Source organism: Miniopterus natalensis, chromosome 1 (genome assembly GCF_054644295.1).
Source record: "Miniopterus natalensis isolate mMinNat1 chromosome 1, mMinNat1.hap1, whole genome shotgun sequence".
NCBI lineage: Eukaryota > Metazoa > Chordata > Mammalia > Chiroptera > Miniopteridae > Miniopterus > Miniopterus natalensis.
The window spans coordinates 80,433,889-80,452,264 of NC_142081.1; the positions used below are offsets into that span (position 1 = coordinate 80,433,889).

The 18,376-nt window shown below is 35.5% G+C and overlaps 1 protein-coding gene across 1 annotated transcript in view; it reads left to right on the top strand.

Moving 5' to 3' along the window:
• The window catches only part of MIPOL1 (mirror-image polydactyly 1), a 241,455-nt gene that overhangs the window by 187,405 nt on the left and 35,674 nt on the right, over positions 1-18,376 (top strand). Inside the window, exon 10 of the mRNA XM_016198454.2 lies at positions 9,385-9,615. Within this exon, the coding sequence (XP_016053940.2) occupies positions 9,385-9,615 (231 nt within the window). The remainder of the gene's footprint in view (positions 1-9,384; positions 9,616-18,376) is intronic.

Consider the following 18,376-nt stretch of genomic DNA (forward strand, 5'->3'; position numbering starts at 1 on the left):
CAACATCAGGAGGTAAAAAGAGAATATTACTATAGACTTTGCAGACATAAAAATGATAAGGGATTACTATGAACAACTCTACACACATACAAATGGTAATTTAGAAATAATGGACCATATTCTCAAAACACACTGACAACTGATACATGTAACAACCTGAATGAATCCCCAGAGAACTATGCTGAATGGAGAAAAGATAATCCCAAAGATAGCCCTTCCATTTATATAACACTCTTAAGATGATATTATAGAAATGAGAAACAGAGTCATGGTTGTTAGGGTTTAAGGAGGGGAAGGGATGTCAGGAAACATGAGGGATTTTTGTGGTGAGGTAACTTTTATATCGTGATTATACCAATGCAGTATCTTGGTAGTGTTATTATACTATAATTTTACAGAGTTACCATTAGAGGAAAATGGGTGAAGGACACCAGGGATCTTTCTGTATTATTTCTTGCAACTGCATAAGACTCTACAAGGATCTTAATACAAAAAGGTTATTTTATTGTAATTTTAATTGAATGTATTGGGGTTTACATTGTTTAAATAAAATTATATAGGTTTCAAGTGTACAGTTCTAAAATACATCATTTGTATATTGTATTGTGTTTTCACCTTCCAAAGTCTAGTCTCCTTCCATTACCATTTATCTCCCGTTTACTGTCATCTACCTGCCTTCACCCACCTTTCCCTCTGGTAAGCACAACACTGTGGTCTGTTTTTTATGAAGATTTGTTTTGTTTTGTTTTTGCTTAATCCCTTTACCTTTTCACCCAGCTCCCCAGCTTCCCTATGACAGTTGTCAGTCTATTTTCTGTATCTATGAGTCTGTTTCTATTTTGTTTATTTTGTCCATTAGATTCCACATACCTATGATCATATGGTGTTTGTCTTTCTCTGACTGGCTTTATTTCACTTAGCATAATACCCTCTAGGTCCACCCATGCTGTTGCAAATGGTAAGATTTTTTTTTATTAAATATATCTTTATTGATTTCAGAGAGAGGAAGGGAAAGGGAGAGAGAGATAGAAACATCAATGATGAGAGAGTTGCCATTGATCAACTGCCTCCTACACACCCCCGACTGGGGATTGTGCTCACAACTGAGGCATGTGCCCTGACGAGGAATCCAACTGTGATCTCCTGGATCCTAGTTCGATGCTCAACTGCTGAGCCAGACACAACTGGGTGCAAATGATTAAGAGTTATTCTTTTTTATGGCTTAGTAGTATTTCATTGTGTAAATGTACCACAGCTTTTTTATCCACTCATCCACTGTTGGACACTTGGACTGCTTCCAAATCATGGCTACTATAGCTAACACCACAATGAACATTGGGGTGCATATGTTTGTTCTGATTGGTGTTTCAGGATTCTTTGGATATAGTCCCATAAATGGAATCACTGGGTCATAAGACAATTCCATTTTTAATTTTTAGGTAACTCCGTACTGTTTTCCACAGTGGCTGCACCAATCTGCATTCCCACCAACAGAGCACAAAGGTTCCCTTTTTTCCACATCCTCACTAACATTTGTTGTTTATTGATTTATTGATGATAGCCATTCTGACAGGTGTGAGATGATATCTCACTATATTTTAATCTGCATCTCTCTGATTATTAGTGACATTGAGCATCTTTTCATATGTCTATTGGCTATCTGTATGTCCTCTTCAGCTCCTTTTTCCATTTTTTAATTGGATTGTTTGTTTGTTTTTGGTGTTGAGTTTTATAAGTTCTTTATAAATTTTAGATATTAACCTTTATCAGATGTGTGTCATTGGTGAATGTGTTCTCCCATTCAGTGGGTTGTCTTTTCATTTCCTTTGCTGTGTAAAAAGTTTCCATAAAACTGCTAGAACTGATAAATAAATTCAGTAAAGTACTAGGATACAAAATTAATATTTAGAAATCAATGACATTTTTATACACCAATAATGAACTGTCAGAAAGAGAAACTAAGAGAACAATACCATTTACAAATATATCCAGAAAGATAAGGTACCTAGGAATAAATTTAACTAAGGAGGTAGAAGACCTGTACTTCAGTAGAAGATACTGAAGAAAGAAATTGAGGAAGATACAAATAAGTGGAAGTATATACCATGTTCATGGACAGGAAGAATTAACATCGTTAACATATCTTTAGTACCCAAAGTAATCTATAGATTATGCAATTTCTATCAACATATCAATGGCATATTTCACAGAACTAGAACAAATATTCCAAAAATTTATATAGAGAACCACAAAAGACCCTGAATAGCCACAGCAATCTTGAGAAAGAACAAAGTTCGAGGTATCATGCCACCTGATATAAAACTATAATATAAGGTCATAGTAATTAAAACAGCATGATACTGGCATAAAAACTAGACATATAGATCATTGGAAAAGAATAGAGACTTAGAAATAAACCCATGCCTTTATGGCCATTAATATTTGACAAAGGAGGCAAGAACATACAATGGAGTAAAGATAGTCTATTCAATAAATATTGTTGGAAAATTGGACAGGTACATGCAAAAACATGAAACTAGACCACCTCCTTACACCATACACAAAAGTAAATTCAAAATGGATAAAAGATTTGAACGTAAGACTCGAAACCATAAAAATTCTAGAAGAAAACATAGGCAGTAAAATCTCAACATTTCCCCTAGGGATATGTTTTTCTGGTATATCTCTTTGTGTGAGGGAAACTAACTAACTAAATAAATAAATAAGACTACAGAAAGTTTATTTCAAAAATATTCTCCAAAGATGGAATGGAATGGAAAGTGAGTGAGGGAAAGCAGTGGGGCATGTAGGGCTGCACATTAAGATGAGAAAGGGAAAAGAAATAAAATTGATGTGATTCTTCTATAATACTAGAGTCCCCTTGTTCAAATGGAGCATTTAAGCAGCAATGTTCAATAAATGCTTTTTATATGCCTCCTACAGAGAAGCCACTGTGTTTGGCCCTAGAACAAAACAGGGAAGAGTAAAACATGGTCCCTTCCTTCAACAGTATTAGACTCTAGCAGGGAAGATAAATTAAGTGTACAGTAGCTATAAAGGATAGTATAAAGTGGTGATTATATTTTAAGGGATATGGAAAGGCTACGGGAACTTAGAAGAAGGAGTGTCTCGTTGGTCAGGGTGTGGAGTGTGCCTCATGACGATTGTGGCAGTTCATGTGGATCTTATGTAGTGACAAGAGGGACAGGGAAAGAGCATTCATCTGGAGGCAAGCATGTGAGCAGTAATCCAAACTGAAATGTGTGAGAGCATCTTCAAAGACAGCTTATATTTGGCTAGAAGAAAATTATTTCATAGGTTAGGTAGGAGGAAGTCTAAAAAGAAGAGAATTTTGGAGCACCTTGAATGTCAGGCTAACACTTAGGACATTAAACTAGAATTCCATATCCAATCAATTTATCCTTCAACAGTGAAGGGGAAATACTTTTTCTAGCAAACAAAAACCAAGAGAATTTGACACTAGTCATCTGCCTTACAAGAAATGTTAAAAGATCTTCAAAGAGAAGGCAAATTATATAGGTCAGAAACTCAGATCAAACTCATTGATTTAGTAAACAAGAAAATTAAAACAGACACTGTCCTCTCAAAAAATGTACACTTAGAACAAGGTAGCATAATACTTCTCCCTTTCCTACCTTCGTCTTTATTTATTTATTTATTTATTTATTTATTTATTTATTTATTTTTCAAAATATATCTTTATTGATTTCAGAGAGAGGAAAGGAGAGGGAGAGAGAGAGAGAGAGAGAGAAACATCAGTGATGAGAGAGTCATTGATCGGCTGCCTCCTGCATGCCCCCGACTGGGGATCGAGCCCGCAACCCAGGCATGTGCCCTGACCAGGAATCGAACTCCAATCGCCTGGATCCTAGGTCGACACTCAACCACTGAGCCACTCCTGGCCAGGCTCTTTATTTATTTTAATTCAGTAAAAACAAGCCAAACCTGCCTCTCTTTTTTTTTTCAGAATGATTTAAGAATGTTATCAGTTCAGTGATAAAGGTTAGAAAAACTAGTTTTACTCTCCCAATTCATAAAAAAACTGTAGAAACAGGCAATTGTTTTTCATCAAAGTATTTCTAAAATGTCTGAGTATTATATAAGATTTTATACAAAGTTAATTATTTCTTTTAAAAAATATACATGGATGAATTCCTCTTCTTTGTCAGGTATTGGGCTAGATATTTTCACATAGATAGATCACCTCATTTTGTTCTCATATTAACTCCATGGGATTTTTGTCATTATTTTAGAGTTGAGGAAATTAATACTCAAATGGATATTTTCCTAAGGACATACAGAGTGAATGACAGAACTGAAATTCGAATCTACCTCTTTAAAGTCCAAACCCAGCATCCCTTCATCTGCACCAGGTTTGGCATTGTTGACATACTGGACTGGAGAATCCTCTGCATTGCAGGATGTTTAACAGCATCTCTGGCCTCTACCCACTAAGTGCTAGCAGCATCTCCACCTCCATTTGTGACAACCAAAATAGCTCCAGATGTTACAAAATGTCCCTTGAGGGACAAAATACTCCTAGTTAATAACTATTGGTCTATAGCAGTGATTTTCAACTGGTGTGCCACAAGAATTTTTAAAACATGCAATACCCGACTATTTAGTCAGGGACACTGGCTTCTTTTCCCTTAGACTGTCAAATAAAAAAATGACAACAGCCAACACAACAATAGCCATCTGGTGTGAGTGAATCAATATTATACCTTTTTATTTTTGTTAGATGGGCAAAACATGTATTTTTTTGGTGTGCCACGGAATTTTAGTAATTAGTTTATGTGTGCCATGTGATAAAAAGGTTGAAAATCACTGGTATATACTGTGGTAGCTTACCTCTAAATTTTTAATGCAAAAATATTCATTCCATTTTTAAAAACAGTATATATGGACAAACTATTGATTGAGCAGCTACTATAAATAAATGAAACATAAGCAGAAGAGTAGGTGCATATTGTAAGATGGGAGTAAAGTGATCTCATGCAAGGACTTAAGTAATATCTGATCATGGAGACAAGAGAGGAAGCCAGGAAAAGTAACATCAAAACTTGGTATGAATGGAAAAGTACTAGTTGCAAGAATAAGCTGAATTCATGTGTGACATTACAATTGAGAGAGAAACTGGTTAGCAGACAAGCTGAGGAGAATGTAAATAAATATCTGCAAGCAAAACATTAAAGTGAGTCATAAACCCGAAAATCCCAAGGTATTTTAAGCTGAGGTGGTACAAAGACTCAGGGACCAGAAAAATAGTTAAGACCACAGACATGAGGGTATAGACTAGAAGACACTGAAGTGAAGGCAGAGCCACTTCGGAAAGGAAATCTGTCACAGGCCACTTGCTGGCACAGTGCCCGCTGAAGGGCGTTTCCTGCCCCGCCTGCTCTTGGGCCCAGTGCCGTGAGCAGCGCAGGAGTGATGTGCAGTCTCATTTGCTGTGGGTTGGAACTATGATAACATGAAAGTACTAAGCAAAAATAGTTTTAAAGTCTGACTTTCTACACTAAAGTAGAAAAGTTCAATTTATTAAGAATCACAAACCTTTAAAACTAGAAGAGTGAATTGACACTTATGATATTACCTCTTTACCTTCATGATAACCAGGGGGTTGCCACCCTGTGTCAGTTTTTGTGAGCCACGCTATTGGTTACATGCTTAGGAAATTCCGAGAGAGATTTAACGGCTATTCTGTTGTTGTTTTATCATGATTCTTACTGTAACTTAGAATATTTCCCCGTACAATGTTATTGAAGCGCCAGTAAATTTAATGCTGCTATCATGCTGAAAATGCACCTGAAGATCAACACCTTTGACAAGAAGTTAAATGTGCTATTACTCAGTGAAGAAAGCTAAACAGTGTGGCCCTATTGTCAGTTTAGGGAAGAGAACTCTGAAGGGGAAAACAGCACGAAAACAAAAGGGTGCTTCAGAGATTATAGATTTATATGTGCTGGGAACATAGCACCTGTACTTCATCTGATTTTTGTAGGTAAAGGTCTTTATAATTATATACATTTTGACTTATTGAAGTTCTTAAGGAACAAGTTTTTTCCATAAAGTATAATTGCCCTGTGTAAAAAAATATAATGGAGTATTAATATGTTGGAGTTGGGGAGTAAATCACAAGCTGAAACTAAAAAAAACTACAAATTATTATAAGTTCTAAGAAGAAAAAGATTAGGGTTAAGGAGACAGTAACAAAGAGGGAACGTCAAAATTTATATTTAATAGTCATAAAAGGTTTATCTGAGAAAACAGTATTTGTGCTGAGACCTTGTGGAAGAGGGAAAGGCACTGAACAAATGCCTCAAGCAGAAAAAAGCTTGGTGTGCTTGAGAAACGTAATGTCTGGCTAAAAAGTGAGGAGGTACAGGTGCTGCAGGGCTTCCTGGCTCATGGCAAGTAGTGAGAAGTGGCCTGGCCCAGGGAGAAAGGCTGTGGGTTCCAATTCTGACTCTGCTAGGTGTGTGAGGTTAGTTAAATTACTTACCTCTATTTGTTTCAACTCGTAGTCAAAAAAAAAAAAAAAATATTGACAGGACTTCTCATAGGTTGTGAGGTTGAGTTAAAATATGTAATTTGTTGTTATGATTTTTAGAGACTCATTCTGAGTGCAATATGATGCTATCGCAGAATTCTAAGTGGCATTACCTAATTTATCTTTTAAGAGATTACTCCAGCTACTGCTTCTATTTGCAAAAGTCTTGATGGGAATTTAAAGATTTCCAAGGCATTTTGAATGATGAGTAGCTTTTGAGCATTAAAGTCACAGGTTCATCTGAGAGAAAAATCATAATCACGTATAAATTTGCCAAAAATATTAGATTAAGTGATAGAAGACTAGGAGGTGAACTAAGGAACTAAGTCAGGATATCATGATCTTAATCATGAGATTTTAAAAGCTGAATTATTGATTCTTAATATTTAATTGGTTAGAGCATACTGAATAGTGTTTTAGATATAGACAAATGCAGAATTCCCAAACTAAGATGGTCCACTGTGAGTTTTAAGTGAGATCATGTATGTAAGATTAAAATATAAAGAAATGGAGTAGGCTAAGATTTTTTAAATAGGACACACAAAGCAGTACCATTAAAGAAACAATGATAAATGGGACTTCATTAAAATTAAGAAATCACATTCATCAAAAGAAAACATAAAGAGAATGAAATATCATTGCAGCCCTATTAGAATGGCTAAAGCTAAAAAGACCAGCAATCCCACTCTAAGGGAGTATGTTTGAACTGGAACTCCTACGTTGCTGAGGGGAGTGTAAATTGGTACAACCACTTCGGGAAACTATATGCAGCATCTACTAAATCTAAATATACATACATACACCATATGGATAAATTCTTTTCCAGGAATGAGTACTTATACCAATTATATCTCAATAAAACTGGGGGAAAATGAGTACTTAGGTCCATCAAAAGACATTTACGAGAATATTAATAGCAACAATAGTGAAATGGTTAAATAATTTCTGGGTTATTTATATGAGAATACTTCATAGCAATAAAAAATAATAAACTACATGCAACTACAGGATGAATCTCATAAACCTTATGTTAATCGAAGAAGCCAGACAAAAGTTCAGAAACAGGCAATACTAATCTTAATAGAGGTTGGACTGGTGATTACATTGGGGGAGGGGAATCAACTGGGAGGGAACCCTGGGAGCCAGCCTTCTTGTGGGTTTGTTCTGTGTTTTGTTCTTTACATTTTGTCAAGCTGAATACTTTAAATTTGTGCCTTTTATGTAATTTAAAATATAATTAACAATTAAAATATAAGTAATAATATTTTAAAGGTTAAAAAACATAAACAGACTTGTCTTTCTCAAGGCTTTTTGTTTTGTTTGGGTTTAGTTTCTCTTTTTCTTGGACCTTTCAAATAGACAAAGAGGTGGGCTGAAGGAAATTGAGGTTGGAATAGGAAGGATGCAAAAAGTGCGAAAGAACATAGCAGGGGAAAATGGACAGGGGACGAGTGTCTTTAGACGTGTGGGTCGATAGAACTGAGAAGAATGAAATAAGAGATAAATAAGGTGAAAACTGTAAAGGCAATTTTTTACACTCTACAAATGTGGCACTCTTCACCATTCTTGTTTTACATGCAGTAATCAGTTGACCACAGTAGCAGCAGTCTTTCTTCTTAAGAACTAATTTGAGTCCTGAAATGATTTCTTTTGGAATTCTAACTGTCCCTGTTTCAGGTCCTGACATCTGTGTGACACCTTCTCCACAGTGAGCGCACTGGAGAGGCTTGCCAGTTACTTAAACAAAAGGAAGAAATTTATAATTACTTTAGTTTGAAGAGTTTTAAATAAAGTATTAGACGAGATATTCGGCCGGTGCTGAAAGTTCCCCGACTAGCTTTTTGCAGCTTCAAGAATTATATTACTTTCTTTCACATTATCAATCTGTATTATACAGTTAGATTGTTTTACTTTAAGTCTCCTGTCGACATTTCTTTTGTATGCATATACTGAAATGATTTTATTTAATAAAAAAGAACATCTCCTGTGTGGATTTTAAATTTCCCTTATTAAATATTTATATTTTCAAAATGTCCTTATTTAATTGAGTGAGGTGCTTGGTGCCATTTCAAAATAACCTCAGGTGGTAGGTGTAATGACATATCAAAGATTTGACCTTTAGCATTTTAGGATTCTATTTGTCTGCATTTTCTTCTGCATTCTGTCTTAATTTATATGCTATTTCTCTGTGTAACTTAATGAATGGCTGTATTTGGCATAAGATCCATTAACGAAAAGAAAATATATCCGAATACATATTATTTCTGTGCAGTCTGACTGATGATTTTAACTTCTTTCATATCTCAGCTATGACAAGTAGAAAATGCTTTATATGAGGCTGATTGGTATTTGTACAAACTTCATTCATTCTCATTAAGTGCTCAGCCCAATAGACCCTGGATCTGCTAAACTGATGATGCCCACTCTTACGTCTCACTTCTTTGCAGTCGGCTTATTGTATTCTTATAGTCGCCTAAAGATACTTTATTTTTCAAGTTTCTGCTATTCCTTTTAAAGAAAATTGAATGTAATATTTACACTGATATAATTCAATTTACATCTTGCAGCATCTTTTTGTATGTCTTGATCGCGTGGATAATCATTTGTCTGCGTAGCTTTCAGCCTAGAAGCAGAGAAATAATTATCAATGTAATATTGTGATGTAAAACTTATTTTCATTTACTCATCTAAGTATGTCTTTATTGATTTTTAGAAATGTATATTTCCAACTGGAGATTTTTGTTGAATGGCTTACTGGTCAGTCAGCCTACATATTTATGTTCAAATTATTTATTTTTGTATTTTGTCAGTTTGCACAAATCTTTATCCCAAGAAGAAAATCTGAAGGATCAGTTTAACCATACCCTTAGTACCTATGAAGAAGCCTTAAAGAATAGAGAGAACATTGTTTCGATCACTCAGCAACAAAATGAGGAACTGGCTTCCCAACTGCAGCAAGCCCTGGCAGACCGAGCAAACATGGACTTAGAGCTTCAGCACGCCCTGGAGGCCTCGCAGGCGGCCAATAACAAGGTCCAGAAGTGAGTAAAATGATCTCGCACTATTTCAAAAGCATGGGCAAAACAAAAACACTTTCTTTTAGCAACTAAATAATATATTATTTATCATTCACGCTACTAATACTTTAAGACAAAAGTTCATTGAGCCAAATGAACTTTTTTTGACTGCCTATCATAACCACATTTGGGATCAAAAAAACATTTAGTTTGGAATCTTGGTTACTGTTTAGGGCAAGCCATTTTTATGTGATATCTGATCTTCATCAGTTTATGGAGCCCATACTATTAAAATCATTTCATAAGTAATAAAGTTATTAGCAAGGGGAGGAGGCAAATTTCCAACTTGACTCATTTAGCTTCACAATAATCCTGCTTGAATTCAGATCATCTGTGACTTTGTAATCTGAGACCCCTGAACACACAGAATGAGGTGCAGTGTAATTGATTTTCAGTGTAGTGTTCTTCAGAAGTATTCAGTACAGCTTTTCACAGTGCGTAATTATATTTGTTAATTTTCAATGATCTTTGCATTTTTATTAAAATTTAAATAAAGTTGCATAATAAGTCAGTCCTTATGATAGCCAGCAAAATGTTAACAAAAAATTTATCAGACAAAGAAGTCACCTGGTAACCTATGGGACTTGAACATTGTAGGAGAATTTCGAACACAGCTTTAATGTAATAGAATTTGTCATTCTAACTGAGCCCTTCCCTATGTATTGTTAATAGCATTACATCATTCATATACCCAATCACCTTCAATTTCTAAGACAAACCTTTTTCCTTAACAACTTTTTTCAGTTTCACCGTATGAAGAATTAGTGCTAACTTCAAGGTTACTTATTTCTCACCACTTTTTATTTGAAAATAAATCATCTCAACCATTTTCCCAACATTCCTGAAATTATGTTTTGAGTATTAGCCCAAGGTCAGGTAAATCTCTGGTCAAGACCATTTTAAAACAGATTAGGAATTACACATATTAATCTGTGCTATCAGTGTGCCTTGAGACTTGTGATTTATGGTATTATATTTTTATAGATTTAATTATTGGGCTTATATTCAGTCAGAAACTGTATCAATTATTCACAATGTGCATTAATATTCTACAAACACCAAGACATAGGTAGATTTTACCTCATGTAAAATATAAATCAGTAACTTTTGATAGGATCTGATTTAGCTCTATTTGCTTAAAATTTACAAATAATTACAAATTTCAAGTGTAATTATTTTTACAGTTTTGTGTAATTCTTTATACGTAATCTTTTAATTTCTATACATAGCTAAAATTCCCTACAAGTGTTTCCCAGAGAACAATTATATTTCTAAAAAGTTCTTTGGAAATGTTACCACATCAACCTTTTACTTTCTAGATCTCATCAACTATCATGATAATTTTTAAAGAAATAACTTTGTACACCAAGAAGTAGAAATAACATCATGTCAGATAATGCTTTAAATTGAATAAGTTTAACCTTTTGAAAAGCACACTATATTGCCCTATTCTTCACATTTAATCACAACAGATCAAAACTTTTTAGTGGAACTGCATCAATTCATGAACAGAGGTTAAATGCAACAGTTATGTCATTTATGAGATTAAATGTTAAGTAATTTTAATTTAAATGTTTAATCTTTTATTCCGACTTCTAGCAATAAGACTTAGATGAAATATTGTCAGGCTTTCCTTTTCACATTCAATCCACTATATTTCACTTTTAATTACCCTCAATTGGGCAGTGTATCTTCATTGCAGTTAATGTGAACATCGGCCTGTTTTATTGGATTTAAGAGGGTAACCTTCCAGGAAACCAATTTATATGACTTTGTTAGATGATATTAGTATTCTCTAGCCAATCTTAAATTTCTCTTATTAGCAGTTATTTTTGAAGGTTCTTTGTAAATATGCCAGTATTCCAGGCAATCATTACAATTCAAACTAAAATGTTCATGTTTCCCCTTCTCCTGTCACAACCAAATTTCTTGAATAACTGATCTATATTCACTGCCTCGAATTTTTCCATTCTCATTTACTCCTCTGCTACTCAATACACAATGACTAGCTCCTGTACTGGGATTGTTCTTAAGATTACCGGTAATTTCCTAACTGTTAAATTCAATGTCCCACTTCTAATTATAGTTTTACTATAAAAGTAATATATGATCATGGTAAAAAATAAGAAAAGATGGCCATATATCTTCGGCAACACAGCATAGTGGTTCAAAAACTCAGCCTTCAGATTCAGAATGTGTATGTATATGAACTTTGACATTTTATTTCAAAACACTGTTCCTTCATGGACAGTAATAGTCCTGCTTCATAGTAAATGGTGATGGCTGTAGTCTTGACTTGAGGTGATGGGCACACAAGACAATGTACAGACGATGTGTGTGGAATTGTGTGTCTGAAACCTGTATAATTTTGTTAATCAGTGTCACCCCAGTAAATTCAATAAAAAGGAAAAAAATAATAAATTGTGAAATGAGAAAAAAGAGAATCATATGAGATAATGTCTGTAATGCTTTTAGAACTAGGCTTGTTACAGACTCCCTCCTCTCATCATTTTACTCCCCAGCGCGTGCACTCCTTAGAAGGGCTCTGTCCTTCCAGGACTGATGCCTTGATATGCGCTGGTTCCTCTGCTGGGAGCTTCTGCTCTTCTCCCCCGTGAGAAGCTTAGCCATCCTATGAGATCCAGTGCAGCACGGAGGACAGAGGCAGGCTTTGCAGTCTAGTCAGACAGACCTGTGTTTGAATCCCTGCTTTTCTGTTTATTTCCTGTGAGATCGAGGGCAAATTACTCAACCCTAGAAGCAAAAGATCCTAAGTTAGAAGATTCGGACAGTAACACTGGCCTCACAGGCAAGATTAGCGTGAGGAATAAACTGGATAGCATGTAAAATGCATGTGAAATACCAGTTAACTTACTATTATAAGCATTCGTTTATATTATTAGTATCATCAGTTGATCAAACCAGCAAGACTAGCTCAGTTTTCTCTTCTCTACAGAGTCTTCTCCAACTTCCTAGAAAGTTAAGTGACTCTCTTCTGTGCTGTCACAGTATTTTTGCTGAGAATTACTCCCTGGAAAATGAAGCCCTCCCCGTCCTGTGTTTCCTGCCTCGTTAATGGTTTGCAGCAGTGCCAGTGCTGTCCTGTCCCCTCGCTCTTTTGTACCATTTGCATTCGCTCAGCCATCAGCCTCTGCTTTGTCCGCTGCGTAAGCACCTGCCGACTCTCTCCACCCACCCTCACTCGCTGACTGCGTTGATTTAGGCCTCAGCGTCACCACCTAGGCTATTGGAACACTCGGAAAACTTGTTTGCCTGCCTGTAGTTCTCAAGTTTATCTTCCTGGCTGCCACTAGAGTTGGCTTTTCTAAAACTAAAACTAAAACTTATGTTACTTCCCTGTTTAAAACCTGCAGAGGCTCTTCCTCCCCTGCAAGTTAAAGCGTAAACAACCTAGCATGGCGCGGGAGGCCTGTCAGCGGCCGTCCCCCGTCTGTCCGGCACCGTTTCCTCCCGAGACCCCCACCATCTCTGCACATGCTGTTTCTTTTCAGAACATGTTCCCCCCTTTTAGGACCTAGTCAAATTTTTGTTGCTCATTGAAGTCCAGTCTAGATGTTACCCCTAAAATGTTTCTTTAGTCTTGTATTCTTTGTTGTGGTCATAGTACTTAGTCCATACCTTTATTAGAGGTCTCAATCATCTCTGTGTAATCACCATTCTTACATCTGTTTTCTGTCTGTTTCACCCCCTGCTAAATTACCCATTACCGAGCTTTCCCAAGACACGGGCAGTGTTCTGTTCATCTTTTTATTCCCGTCTCCTCCAAATGCCTCTGTAAAGTACACGCTCCATAAATGCTTATAAACGAATGAACTAGAACAATTTAATAGTGTGCTAGAATGACGAACAAAGCCAAAGCAGGCCGGTCAGGAAGGCACATGAAAACTTCAGGTGTGCTAGGATCTGCGTTAAGTCCTAGATTCAAAATTTTTATTCCACTCCAGTACCCACAGCTTACCAATTTCATTGAAAACTATGACCCTTCATGCCCCCTCCCCTCACTGGCACCTCCACTCCCCACACTCCCCTCAGAGTTGGGAACTTACTTCCTAGTGATCAACTTTTAACTCTTGGTCTAACCACCAACTTCCATTAAGTTTAATTACATTTAAAATTCCTGAAATCTTCAGTAATAGTGGAGAGAGGCCATATACTATTTCTAATAATAGAATTTTAAATTTATATTTCATTTTCTTTCAGAGTCAAAAAATTTCTTAAATGTTTTAACCTATGGGAGTATTCCTGCAAAGGAAAGTTGTGCACAATTGCCATCCATACATCAACCAATATTTATAGACAGATAGTCACTTATAGAGTAAAATATAATGAATACCAGACCTCATTATCCAAAAATAGCTTCTTGGCCCAGGTGTCATGATGCCTAAAGTTTCATCAGCAAAAATCCATTCCCTTGGGTTATTCTCCTAACATATTTCTCTTTAAAAATGTATATGCTTAAGGAAGAGGAGCACGGTGTGGTTTAGCTTTAAATTGCTCTCTTGCTGATCCTGCATGCACTCAGTTTGGGAGAATTATGTGGAGGAAGAGGAACTAAAGAGCTGGTTGAGAGCACAGGAACTTTATAAGAAAAACTCTTAGTTTTTCCAAGGACCCTTCGTGATCCTCATTTATTAAAGAAAACACTGATACACCAATTCATTAATTGATGTTCTTATCATCACAAGAGATTTAAAACCCTGTGGTTCATTTTACTATACTTTGTTTTCTATCTGTGCTTCCATCCACAAATAGGCTTCTTGTGGCCTAGAACAAAAGTTTCTAGAGGATTTTTTAAATGTATTTGACTATATTTAACATGCCTAAGCTACACATAGTTACTTAAAAGGATTTACAGCCAGGCTTGTAAGGTCAGAATATTTATCGAAGATCTAGGTTTTACAATAAAATATCTTTTATCACATGTCATCTTTACTATGGGCCAGATTTACACTGATACAATTCAAATTCCCTCATAAATTGTAACTATATAACGTATAGGACAAAATATATAGGAAAAAAATGTAAATTTTAAACAAATTTTCAAGAAAAAATGTATCCACTCTTTAAATTTTCTTTCTTTCAATATTTTTCTTTAAAAAAAAAAATAGTTACTTAAAATTTGTATGTATTCTGTTAATTTTTAACTGCATAATTAAAGTATCAAAGATTAATACAAAACATTTCATTTTAAAATATGGGGCACACTGTGTCTTTTGGGTGGTGTTGACAGGAAAAAAGAAGAAGAACATATAAAGCTAACAAAACATCTTTCCTGCCTTTTCGCCAAATACTGATTTCTATGAAGAAGTTGAGGGTACAAAGAAATTGTGAATTCTCAGCCTGGTTTCCCTGCTGATGAGTCAGAACTGTCTGTAGCTCTCTTCGAGGTGTCAAGGGAGTCGCCATAGTGTCACACAAGGGTTCTTAGTGTAGAGCAAACATACTTTCCACAAACTCAGCTGCTTAATCTGTTTGCAGGTTGAATTATAAAACAGAGTAGATGACTCTGGGTGCAGGGAAGGGGAACAGAGCATTTCCACAGATTCTTGATTTAAAAAGAAAAAAACCCCTGCTATTCTTATTTTTAAAAAAGAAAAGCCTACGATTTTCATCAAAAGACTTTTCCAAACTTTTTAGTTTTGTTGCTGGTTCCAGAATCTGAATTTAGTCATACTGAAAAATAATTGTGCTAAAATATTCTTACATAGTTTAATATGAAAGCTATCAGTGAATTTTTATAATTGCATTGTCTTTTCAATTATCCTGTTTCTTACTAACTTTACCTGTGATATTTTCCCTATAAATTCTTGGTTGGACTATAAGTTGCAAGGCAATATTAGACATCTAAACATTTTATAAATACTTGTTGAGTGAATCAAAGAATAAGTTTCATAAATTCTTAACTCAGCATAAAGTTTAAATCAATATTTAATAAATGTTGAAAGTTGACTTTGAGTTATCAGTCTGACTAATAAATGGAAGGATTTAAAACTTCTTAAATTGCTCTTCAAAACAATTATTGTGTTTGAGATTTAAAAGCTCTCTGAAATATGAAACATACTTCAGCAAATAATCAGTCAAATGGTTCATTTATTTGTGATAATTTATGTACAATTGAACACCCCCGTCAGCTTTAGATGACACACCGTAAATCTAGATCTAATTAGATATAGCTTTATTGTCATTTATATATGGAAGACAGACTCAGATGACTCCTAAGCAATCATTGTAAGATGTCCAACAACTAACATGCTTAATTTTTATTCTTGGACAATGATATCCTTTTAAGATTTTAATATTCTAGATTTGTAAATCATAACACATGTCTTTAAATTAAATACATATTTAACTTAGGAAATATAAGTCTTGTACTTTATCAAATAAGTATGTATTTTATTAAAAATTTAATTCCATTACATATTTGTATAGTGGATCATCTTCTCATCCATTGAGTATATAAAGCGGGTCTCTTTAGAGCTACTTTTATTTATAGAGATACCTACCACATTTGATAGATATATAATTATAGTCACTTCTTGATAAAAATTAAAGAATTTTGGCTTACACCTTGCTCCAGAAATGTCTCACTTTGACATGAAAAGAAGCATTGTTTTAATTGTCTAGGTCATTCCTTTTTCCCAAGGAAGGATTAAAGTAGGATTATTAAAATTGGAGCCTAAACCAGAATTTGAGACATCCCAGTGCAATGGAAAGGGACTGATCCAGGCTAAAGAAGAAAAGGGAATCTCTAAACCTAAGAATCAGCACTTCCCCTGATAAGTTCCCTTTTGTAGTTAACATTATGGAGTGAATCACAAAGAGCATGAAAGTAGGGACTGAAAGTGAAATTTCCACAGGGCTTCTCACATTTGATCTACTGCTTTATCAGAGCCTTTCAGTAGATGGTCTAGAGTTGAGGTAGGATACATCTGCCTACTAACGTAGAGGAAACGTTTCAGATGAGCAGGGTGGGGAGGGATAGAGAACAAAAGACTGAAATAGGAGAGAGAGCCATTCTGTTTAGGTTTAAAACTAAATAAAATGCAGGAATTTTTGTTGTTTTTTTCTTAATCCCATTGTTACAGTAATTAAAAGTGACAAATGGAATTCCTGTTATTTTAGGAAAATTGTAGGATCCACCTAATGATGATCATGTACATTTTAACTGGAACTTGACAGGCTAAGAAAATGCAACAGGAGTTCTTATACCTCAGAGATGGGATTTTCACACATACATGAAATGTAAGTTTCTTAGAGTGGCTGTGTGATCAAACAAGTATCCTTTTCCTTGGTTCTGTTCTTTGCTCCAGTTAAAAGCCTTGTTACCGTTTAACCCTAGACAGGCTTCATAGCTCCTGGGTGCTTCTGTGAGAATAGAACTCACCCATTTTACCCGAGAATAGTTTTTAAATAGATAAAAATAAGATATAGGGGATTCGAACTTCCTAGGACAGGTAACAGTAGCACTAGTGTACTTAAGAATACTTTTGTTGCAGTAAGGGGGAAAGGAAGCTATTGTAGAAACTAGATTGTTAGAAGTTTTCATCATTGCTTGGCTGTTGCTGAGCCTCATGATACTTGAGAACTCACTCAGAGCTTCCTCCTTTGCTTTCTCTATTCTTAAACACATAGATCAGATATAATGTACCTATCTGTTAATGTAGAAAATGTCTACATTTGTATTTGTATGGTCTTCTTTTCATTTAATAAATCCTCAGTGTACTCATCTAAAATCTGATGGCTATTTCCTTCCAATGCATAGGTTTTTCTTTCAAAATATAATTGAGGGGATAAAAAGTAAATTGTGCCCCAGAACAAGTAGAAATACAAATTTCACTTGGATCCTAAGATTCCATGTTTATTTTTCCCCAGTTGGTCAGAGATGTGCCCATGTGCACATTTGGCCTTGATAAATATAAAACCAGTCTTTGGCTTATTTCAGTGTAACTTTGTCTGATAGTGAAACCATAAACATTGTCCATACATAAGCTTCATTCTTGATCATTTACATTAGAGAAAAAAATCATTCTGTGACAATGTAGTGTATGGTGGCAGGTGAAATGCACCTTCTTTCCCCCTTTATTATTATATACAGGAGTGGGGGAAGGTAGGTTTGTAGTTATGAGTACGAGAAACACAGAGTTTCTTGTATTATTACTAATTATTGTATTATTTATTTGTATTACAACTGTAAACCTACCTTCTCCCACCCCTGTCTTCTTGAACAGCTCAACGGAGATAGTTTTTACTTCAGTTCTTTAAGTATAAATTTTAAAAAAATAATTATACTACTGTAAATTACTTTATTAGGTGTTTCTGTAGAAAGACTGGCTAAAAGTGTAAAATAAGACTCCAACTATTACATAGTAAACAATATTTTGTTACTGATTTTAACATTTTTATTGCTTTAGCACATACACCATTCAAACGAACAGTTCCTGGAATATCATGGTCTGACACTGCGCCGCATTTGACAGTGTTCTCAAAGCCTGTGCGAGCCCGTGTTACCTCGTCTGTGTTATATGCCCTTTGTCAAGCTACCTGATGGGAAAAGTGACAAACAACAAAAGTAACGAATTTTGAGAAGTTAAGGTGCAGAGCGGCCCCGGCCCTGCAGCCTGGGGGACGCGCTGCCTCCGCGGGAGGCCGGTCCCCGCGGAGAGGCGGGGCGGGGCGGCGCGGGTCCGGGACGGGGCGGACGCCT